General features: G+C 37.7%; 1 protein-coding gene and 1 pseudogene across 1 annotated transcript; both read left to right on the plus strand.

The window, feature by feature from the left end:
- The first annotated feature begins 772 nt into the window (after window positions 1-772).
- Window positions 773-3,714, plus strand: LOC108805686 (probable cyclic nucleotide-gated ion channel 20, chloroplastic; annotated as a pseudogene).
- A 2,246-nt stretch (window positions 3,715-5,960) lies between these two features.
- Window positions 5,961-9,650, plus strand: LOC130495981 (putative cyclic nucleotide-gated ion channel 19). The gene is made up of 11 exons (XM_056987674.1): window positions 5,961-6,510; window positions 6,605-6,796; window positions 6,872-6,970; window positions 7,054-7,191; window positions 7,285-7,533; window positions 7,621-7,869; window positions 7,966-8,111; window positions 8,212-8,289; window positions 8,414-8,543; window positions 8,707-8,953; window positions 9,070-9,650. Exons 1-11 carry the CDS (start codon window positions 6,100-6,102, stop codon window positions 9,345-9,347), a joined length of 2,217 nt encoding a protein of 738 aa, XP_056843654.1. The 5' UTR covers window positions 5,961-6,099; the 3' UTR covers window positions 9,348-9,650.
- The last annotated feature ends 233 nt before the right edge of the window (window positions 9,651-9,883 follow it).

Consider the following 9,883-nt stretch of genomic DNA (forward strand, 5'->3'; position numbering starts at 1 on the left):
TCATAAATGCATTAAAAATGTAAAAAAATATCTTTTTGAAATATTTTTTTTTCTTAAACATTGTTTTTCTGTAAGGGAGAGAGTATCTTTCAATATTTAATATTTAATCTACTATTTGGAGGCATGGAGACATGGAGCCACCCTTACTACTGCAGTAGCGCTTGCGAAAATGGTAGATAGACAAGTTCGGAATCGTTTCTTTCCGTCAACAGAGGAATTATAAGCTTGCAGCAGGCCTCACTTTGTGGCTTGAAACAAGATAACTCTTCGGTTTTTCTCTTAGAAGATTTAGTGTTCTTTCATTTTTTTAATCTTTGATGCACTAGTTGTAAAAAGGTATTTTTTGAATAAATTTAATATATATTCAAAAAGAAAATTCTAGTATTTGGAGGGGAAAAAGAAAAGAACGAAAATCGTCTCAGTCTTCGCATATGTGATATGTTTTTTGAGTTTGTGATCGATTAATAATAAAACTTTCCTAAAAGTCAGTCTTCGCAAATGTCTTTGGAAATGTCTCTGACGTGTCTTATTTTCTCGTGTTCACACACCTTAAATTTCTCGATCGATTAATAATAAAATAAAATTACGAGATTTGATCCTCCTATAAAATACCCTCACTCAGTCATCTACTCCTTAGTTCTTCTCAATTTCTCCAAAACTCTTTAAAAATCTTTGCTTCATCTTCAGTAAGCAAATTTTCATTATGCTCTAGTGTCTTTTCTTTCTCTGGGTATCTTTCTTTTCTTCTTCAAACTTTTCTCTAGGCTACGAAATGGCTTCCCCCAACGAGAAGAATGATATTCACATGCTTCCAATTTCAGACTCATCTCGTAGTGTTTCCCTCGCAATCACTTCTTCCGCCATTGATTATGATGCTAATGGATGGAGTAGGCTGTTTGCTACATCTTTTTATAGCGGAGTCTTGAATCCCCACTCCGAGTTATTTAGAATCTGGACGAAATTTTTTGTCATGTCAGTCTTGGTGGCTCTTTTTTTAGATCCCCTCTTCTTCTTCCTGATAATAAGCCAGACATGTATGTTATTCTTTAGAGATATATATATATATCTCTATTTTTTTGCTTCTCATGTTTAGCATTAGTCTAAGTATTATTTTTACAACCATTTTTCTTAATGCAGAACGACAGATGCATTATGATCGATTGGCCGATGGCTAAAGCATTTGTAACAGTTAGAAGTACAACATATGTTTTATTCTTTGTAAACATTATGCTCCGGGTGTGTTTCATTTTGCTTCCATTTTGTTTTTGAGCAAGAGAATATGTGGGCTTTTGATTCTTCTTCTTCTTTCATATTTTGTCGCAGTTCCTTTTGCCTCCTCAGTCTACTGTTTTTGGTGCTGGCCAGTTGGTTAATGATCCAAAAGAAATTGCTTACCGTTACTTCCAAGGAGAGTTTTTCTTAGACTTGTTCTTAGTAATTCCACTTCCACAGGTATTGTTACGTTTAGTTGGAATATGTTCATTTGCCCACGGATTTCTCATTTTATTTTTCTTTGTTTGGTTGCAGATATGGATATGTCGGATTATGCCGAAAAACTTAGACGCATTTGGGAACAACTATGCAAACATCTTGTTACATATTGCAGTTTTTTTCCAGTACATTCCAAAGTTGGGTAGACTACTACCAGTTCTTGCTAGGCTAAAACCTTGGCTCTTCCTAGTTCAGTTGACTTTTCTTATTAATCTTCTCACATTCATGCTTGCTGGTCATGTTGTTGGAATTAGCTGGTATTTTTTGGGTCTGCAGGTATGGCAAAATTCTCAAAATTTATATTTTAATTTAAATATATCTAATATCCTTAGCTTGTCCTAACCAAAAAGAAGATGTATATCTTTCTATTGATTTATCTGTGCCTCTCACTGTTTGCCTCCCTTTTTTTCTTTGGTCTCTTTCAGAGAGTTACTAGCTGCCTTCGAGATGCTTGCGGTAATTCTGACACATGCAGAGAACTAATTTATTGTGATCGTGCTGATGCCCACAAAATAGCTGCATGGAGAGTTGATGCCAGTGCTTGTTTTCAAGAAGGTGGTTATCCTCACCAATCATTCTAGCTTATTCACGAGATATACTTACTCTCTTTTCTGGGGGTTTCAGGTAAATTCGGTTTATTACACAACTGTTCAACTAGTTTACACTGGATGCATATATGGAATTCTAAACTATTGTCAATTGTCTACAATTCTCAAAAGCAAATCACCACACTTACTGGAAATCAAGTCCCAAATTACAATTTTGTGGAGGTCTTCTTCACTATGATGATTATTGGACTGGGGCTTTTGCTTTTCCCACGTCTTATTGGTAATATGCAAAACTTCTTTCAAGCTGGAACTCGAAGGTAAATAACTTTCATAATTTTACAAAAGAATATATATCTCAAAACATTGTGGATGGTTTCTAAATCACAAAGTAGTCAGTTGACTGTGTTTTGCCCATCTTAGGAATTCGGAAACGCTGCCGCTGACACCACTTGATTTGGAGCAATTGATCCACAATAGACAGTCTCGAGAAGGTATAAGAAAGTATGTGGACGTGCCTCTTTAACTTTGCTTTTCAAGCTGATCTCTAAAGAATTACATTGCCTTAGGCTTTGTTATGCCACTAGCTATGAAGCTAACTGAATAGTTTCAACAGGAGGGTGGGACTGGCTGAGTGGGTCATCTGGGCTGCTACCAGAGGATTTAACGAAAATTTGCTATTTGAGAATATGCCTAATGACCTTCAAAGGGACATAAGACGACGCCTCTTCTTATTTCTCAAGAAGGTAAACATCAGGTTCCATTTTTCTCAGCTTTGGGTCTCTTCCTCTCAAACAGTTGTGATTAGAAGGGGAAGATGATTGAAAATGTTTATGGGTTTGCAGATGATGGATAAATCAATCTTAGATGCCCTGCGTGAGAGGCTGAAACAGAGAAGATACATAAGTAGTAGCACGGTCTTGCACCATGGAGGTGTAGTTGAGGAAATGGTATTCATAGTGAGAGGTGAGATGGAGTGCATTGGAGAAGACGGTTCTGTTCTTTCTTTGACAGAGGGAGACTTATGTGGTGAAGAACTCCTCTCTTGGTGTCTCAAGCGCTCTTCTCTAAACCCTGGTACATCCCTTGTTGACTCTATGTGCTCATAACTCTCGACTCAAACGAAACAGAGCATCTTGGAACCGAATACGCTTTGAAACCTGCAGATGGAACAAGGACAAGAATGCCATCGAAAGGATTAGTAAGCAACAGAACTGTTAGGTGCCTGACAAACGTGGAAGCTTTCTCCCTGAGTGTAGCAGATATTGAAGACATAACGAGCTTGTTCTTGAGATTCCTAAGGAGTCATAGAGAGAAAGGAGCCATTAGGTCACCACATTGGAGGCTACGAGCAGCTAGGAAGATTCAACTGCCTTGGAGACACCGAAGGAGAACTTGATAAGCTTACGGAGGTGTATGTGAAGAAGAAACAGAGTGGCTGGAAAGATGTGGGGGAAACTTTGCATAAGTGATGTGGCTGTTTGAATTTAAATATCCAATACTCTATTTCAATAAGTGTGTTTCTTTTCTTTTGTTCGTTTAGATAGCCGAGTGTGGCAAGAGACGAGTTAGCTTTTGGATTTGGTTGAGACTACGTACGTTTTGAGGAGAAGAAAGTTTGGGTTAAACCAGCCGAGATGTAAACATTTGAATAATCGTAATCGGAAGTATTTACATACCTGGTTTTGTCTTCTATCTTCATGTTGCAATCGAAGATAGATCGACCATCACCTGTCCTTTGAGCAGAAGATGTACACACTTTTGAATCTTACTAACAAAATTGTTGGGTCTTGGCTTTGCTTCCATCGTATATTGCAATTTTTGTGTGTTTATTTCAGTCTTCATTAGTCATTACTAGTGATATATGTGCTAGGGAGCTAAACGAGTTAATTAGAGACAAACTACAAAAAAAAAAAAAAAAATTGGTGCTGTTTTAACTTCCTTGCAGGTCTGGATTGCTAACCTTCAAAAGAAAGCTGATGAAGTAGCTGTGACATAGATACTTAGTTTCTGGCCATTCTCGCAGTGGCCGTCTACTGCACAGATGAACCAGTGCTCTCCAACCTCTGGTATAACTATTGAGTCATTTCCTTTGGTGAAGAGAGATATGTACCACAATCTGCGTATGCTGTAGAGTTCACTTGCATAACGTTATGCTGGTCTCTGTTGTAGTTGAAAACTGTTGAAGAAGAGAGGCAGATTTAGCGAGGTGGGTTTTGGAACTTGGAAGCACCGGTTCACATGTAGGAGACGGGACTTAAACTCTACTGTATTTAGGATCCTTGTGTAGGAATTAGAAAATCTACCTAAGACATGGCCCACATGAAACTCTTTTTCCTGTGTCCAAGTTGGTATAGTTTGTCAAGACTCAAGAATTCCCAACCAGAGCTATCACCAACTATGTGGTTTGCTCTTTCGGATTTTAGCATGAATGACGATAGCAAGAACATATCAAGCTGGAGAGCCACTTTGCGGATGGAGTATTGTCATCTCTTTGCCTTTGTTTTCTCTATTTTTTTCTTCCAAAATTCAGTCTAGGTATACTGCTGTAAGAATCTGTGGGTGGAGAAGATCATGACATTGTTGTGTTTACTAAGATAAGTTACTTAGTCATGTAAACCATACATTTGCGGTAAAGGAATCACATATATAGTTTCCAGGCTGAATGCCTTGTTAATAGTCTAGTAATGCAACAAAGGATAGAGTAATTAGGCAAGTTTAAAGTGCAGCATGATGGAGCAGCAGCTGATGTGTCTAGATTGGACTTTGAGAAGAGGTTGACATTGTTCAACCACTTGCATTCAGTTTTCTCTTCGGTTTTGTTCTCCTTCTTCTTGGCTTTATGCTTATCCAGACCAACGCAGCCGGCTGAGACCTTATCGTACACTACGGTCTCAGGTTACATGATGTCTGAAGTGAATAGATGCGGTTCCTGGAGAATGCTGACCTTGCTTTTTTTGGCGAATAAACAGACGTTAAGACTCTATGATAGGAAATATTCTAACCAGTATTGAACTATAGTTGGCGAATCCAATAATAACAAATAATACGTCACTTGACATTTCAATAATTATGGTACGTTAGAATAGTAGTTGTAACAGAGCCAGCCTTGACCACAAGCTGGTCAAGTATAAGGCTTAGGGCAGGTAGATCTATAAATATTGTAGGGGCCAAAAGAGAAATTTCGCTTCTGGTCTTACAAAACTATGTATTGAAAAACATGGTGGACTGTTGGTAACTGTCGGAGCATAGTCTGGACCCAGTTCACGTCGCTTTTGGTGTGAAGGTATGACTTTCAAGGACAGACAAAGGAGTGTACACTAATTCAAAAGAATTTGCTTTCATTTTCTTCAGAAACGCGGCTTTCTTTATTCGCTCTTAAATTCGTTATTGTTCCTCACTTCCTCTCAAAATAATCTACTTCTTATTCTAAAAACAGTACACAGAAGATAAGTTCCTAAATATCATATTATTTAAAAATTAAATTAAATGCTCATATTATAACTGAATAATTAATTAAATATATTAAAATAAAAAAAATTGTAAACCATGTAAATAATAAATTATACAATAAATATATATTTTGTATTTAGGTTTAATGATTGGAACTTAAGATTTAGTATTCAGAATTAGAATTAGAATTATGATTTATCGTTTATGGTAATTTTGTTTTTTTTTTATAAAAAAATATATTACTTTTTGGGATTTGCCTTGTGTTGTTTTGACAAAAACGTTTTTACCGTTATTGATGTGATTTATGTGAAATGATAAAATTTTAAAATTAACACAAATGAGAGCTTCTTGAGGTTTTCCCTCTTCTAACATTTTTGCTTGACTTCTTATTAAACGAAACCCTTTGAAGTTTCGTTGATGGGTATCCTTACACAAAGATCCAAGCTTCCTGCAAACTTCCATGTTTTCTTTGTCTTTATAAAAAGAAACTAACACTTAAGTCTTGATGAGCTAAACCCAAAAAAAAAAATCAGTCTCTGTCATTTTACTTCTTTCTCACGCTTACCCTAGGCTTTTCGGGTATTCAACTTCTCGTTCTTCATCTCGGAGGATGGCTTCCCCAAACGAAAACGACGAAGTTTCCATTGCAGAAGCAACATCTCGTCCTCACACCAGGGCTTTCAATTTCAAGAACCGTAGCGTTTCCCTTTCAGATTCAACTTATTCAGTTGACGGATGTGACAACTCAAAGGTGGCTTTAGGCTACACAGTCCCTATTCGAACACAGAGAAGACCACCTGGTCCTCATAGACCTGAGTCTCTCTTTCCTCCTTCTACTGAACCTCCTGATTCCTCCTCTATAGTTGATGTTCCATTTGAAGATGAATCCGCCTTGAAAAATGGAAATCTCTTGAAGTCTGGACAACTAGGGATGTGTAATGAACCTTGCTGTACCACTTGTCCTTCTTACTACAACCACCAAGCTGCTGAATTTCACACTTCCATAGTTTCTGACTCCAGGGTATGTATGCTTCTACTTAGCTTGAGGCCCAAGTATGTGTGTGACATAACTGATACAAGTGTCTTTGTCGTTGTCTCTTTTTTTTTTTGTTTAGTTCCACACTGCTCTGTATGATGATGCTAGAGGTTGGGCTAAGCGATTTGCTTCCTCTGTTAGTAGATGCGTACCTGGAATCATGAATCCTCATTCAAAATTCGTACAAGCCTGGACTAGATTCCTAGCCTTTTCATGCTTGATGGCTATTTTTATAGATCCCACCTTCGTCTTCCTCTTATTAATCCGACATGTATGCTTCCCTCTCTTTCCCTATCAGTCTCATGTTTGACTGTATATGATTTTCATGAGTTTGAGAACACTACAGGACAACAAATGCATAGAGATTGATTGGAGTAAGACTAACGTACTTGTGTCTCTTAGAAGTATGTTTGATATTATATTCTTCATTAACATTCTGCTTCAGGTGTGGCTCCTTTGCTCTCGTCTCAGTCTTATGTAAAGAAATGATTTGCTTTAATATTATTCTTCTTTTCATATTTGTGGCAGTTTCGAATGGCCTATGTAGCTCCTGAGTCTAGAATAGTTGGTGCTGGCCAGTTAGTTGATCATCCAAGAAAAATTGCTCTCAATTACTTGCGAGGCAAGTTTTTTCTTGACATGTTCATAGTGTTGCCCATTCCACAGGTTTTGTAATATCAACCCTTGAAATATTTCTTTGAGTATTGTCGACTCAGAGATGTTTCGTTGTCTTACAGTATATTTCACCTTTGTTTTCAGATAATGATATTATCGATATTACCAGCACACTTGGGCACATCCACGGCAGGATCTGAGAGACACATTATACGCAGCACATTTCTAGTACAATACATTCCAAAGTTATATAGGCTTCTTCCTCTTCTTGCTGGCCAAACACCGACCGGCTTCATATTTGAGTCGGCTTGGGCTAATTTTGTTATTAACCTTCTAACCTTCATGCTTGCTGGTCATGCTGTTGGATCTTGCTGGTATTTTTCAGGACTTGAGGTATATAAAGTCAGTATGTATGTTTTCAAAACTCCGAGTAGTTTTACTGATTCTTCTCTCTCTCTCTCTCTTCTTTGGTCTTTCCAGAGAGTAAAGAAGTGCTTGTTGCATGCTGGGAATAACTCGGTGAATGAACGTAGGAATCTTATAGATTGTGCTCGTGGGAACATCTACGCATCAGCGTCCCTACAAGCTCTCTGGAGAGATAGTCCAAGTGTCAATGCTTGTTTTCAAGAGGGTGGTTTTTCGTATGGGATCTATGTGAAGGCAGTGAATCTTACTACTCAACCTAGTATCTTCACAAGATTCAGTTACTCTATATTTTGGGGATTCCAGGTAACTTAGGCTCTATTAGGTTGATTGATGTTCAAACTATTTAATAGTTTAAGTCACTCTTTAACTAATGTAAAACTGTTTTTACAACTCTGAAAGCAAATCAGCACGCTTGCTGGAAACCTATCACCAAGTTACTCAGTGGGGGAGGTTTTCTTTACAATGGGTATCATTGGACTAGGGCTTTTACTTTTTGCACGGCTTATTGGTAATATGCACAACTTTCTTCAAGCTCTTGATCGAAGGTAAACATATAATCCATCAAAAAATGTTTCAAAAAAAAAGAAAAAAGAAAAACAATTGATCCACCAAGTGAGATGATGATTTGTGTTTGTCCTGTTTTAGGAGGATGGAAATGATGCTGAGACGGCGTGACGTGGAGCAGTGGATGAGCCATAGACTGTTGCCAGAAGATATAAGAAAGTATGTGCAACTTTTCATCTCATTTGAATAGTCTTTTGGTCATACATTTGAATTCTTAGCCTCTCAGGCTATGTAATGGGACGATCGATAGAACTAGCTAAGTAGTTTGTTCAATAAAATGCAGGAGGGTGCGAGAGGCAGAGCGGTTCAACTGGGCAGCGACTAGAGGAGTTAACGAGGAATTGCTCTTTGAGAATATGCCTGAAGATCTCCGGAGAGATACAAAACGTCATCTCTTCAAATTTCTCAAGAAGGTAATAAGCATAATGCAATTCACTAGTTCAGAATCCATTTCTTTTTGTGTACTTTGCAGGGAGATATAGTTCTAAAACTCACTATTAAAATACTGAGTATAGATAATAACCAATTTTCTGATACTCAACCATAAGGTTTTGAAGTGTTGTTTGGGGTTTTCAGGTGAGAATATTCTCGCTGATGGATGAATCAATCTTAGACTCAATACGGGAGAGGCTGAAACAGAGGACGTACATAAGTAGTAGCACGGTGTTGCACCGCAGAGGTCTAGTTGAGAAAATGGTATTCATAGTGAGAGGTGAGATGGAGAGCATTGGACAAGACGGTTCTGTCCTTACTTTATCAGAAGGTGATGTATGTGGTGAAGAACTTCTCACTTGGTGCCTCGAACGCTCTTCTGTAAACCCTGGTACGTCCCTTTACTAACAGCTTTGGCTATATAAGTGTGTGAGCGTGTCTATGTGTTTATTGCGTTAAGAAGTTGAAACATTAAGCTTGAAACTGAGTATGTTTTGAAACTTGAAGATGGGAGGAGCGTAAAGTTGCCGCTAAAGGGGTTGGTTAGCAACAGAAGTGTTAGATGCGTGACAAACGTGGAGGCGTTTTCTCTGAGTGTAGCAGATCTTGAAGACGTAACGAGCTTGTTTTCGAGATTCCTACGGAGCCATCGAGTGCTAGGGGCCATAAGATACGAGTCTCTGTATTGGAGGCTACGAGCAGCTACGCAAATACAAGTGGCTTGGAGATACCGAAGGAGACGACTTCACAGATTATACACTGCTCAGTCAACTTCCCACCGATAGATTTTATTGTACTTTTGTTATAATGATTTGATGATATTTTAGTTAGGAAATTTAAATATAAAGCTTAATGTTTTATTTATTAGTGATATTAAAGTGAAATAATTGTGTTTAGTAAGATACTATTTATTTTAGGTGTTGTGGTGGCGTTTATTTGAGAGAGTTTTGACCCCGATACGGAGAATCACCTGGGTTCGATTTGTGCTGATCACCGGGGCATTCACACAGTCTCTCCGAAGAAATGAGTCCCATCCACTACCATTTTTTACACTAATTAATTTTTATATTATATGACAGTGGGGCATCTTTCATCTCTATAGCATTATTTTGAGAAGTTAGTAGGTTTTTTACGTATATCGCACTAACAATTTTTATAATGGTTAATTACAGAGATATTTTTAATGAAACTATTAAAATATAGTCAGGTTTTTATCTATTTATAAATGTTGTCATTTAGTTTTGGGTCTATTCACCTTTCCTTAGGAATAAATACAACTAGATTTTGACCCGAACAACCGTGCGGGTATTTATTTTTATGT

Source organism: Raphanus sativus, chromosome 6 (genome assembly GCF_000801105.2).
Source record: "Raphanus sativus cultivar WK10039 chromosome 6, ASM80110v3, whole genome shotgun sequence".
NCBI lineage: Eukaryota > Viridiplantae > Streptophyta > Magnoliopsida > Brassicales > Brassicaceae > Raphanus > Raphanus sativus.

Bases quoted from the DNA above. Each gene is read 5' to 3' on its own strand.
- LOC130495981 (XM_056987674.1), top strand. From the start codon at position 6,100: ATGGCTTCCCCAAACGAAAACGACGAAGTTTCCATTGCAGAAGCAACA. The intron at 7,534-7,620 runs GTATATAAAGTC...TGGTCTTTCCAG, and splicing joins GGTATTTTTCAGGACTTGAG to AGAGTAAAGAAGTGCTTGTT. The intron at 8,112-8,211 runs GTAAACATATAA...GTCCTGTTTTAG, and splicing joins CTTCAAGCTCTTGATCGAAG to GAGGATGGAAATGATGCTGA.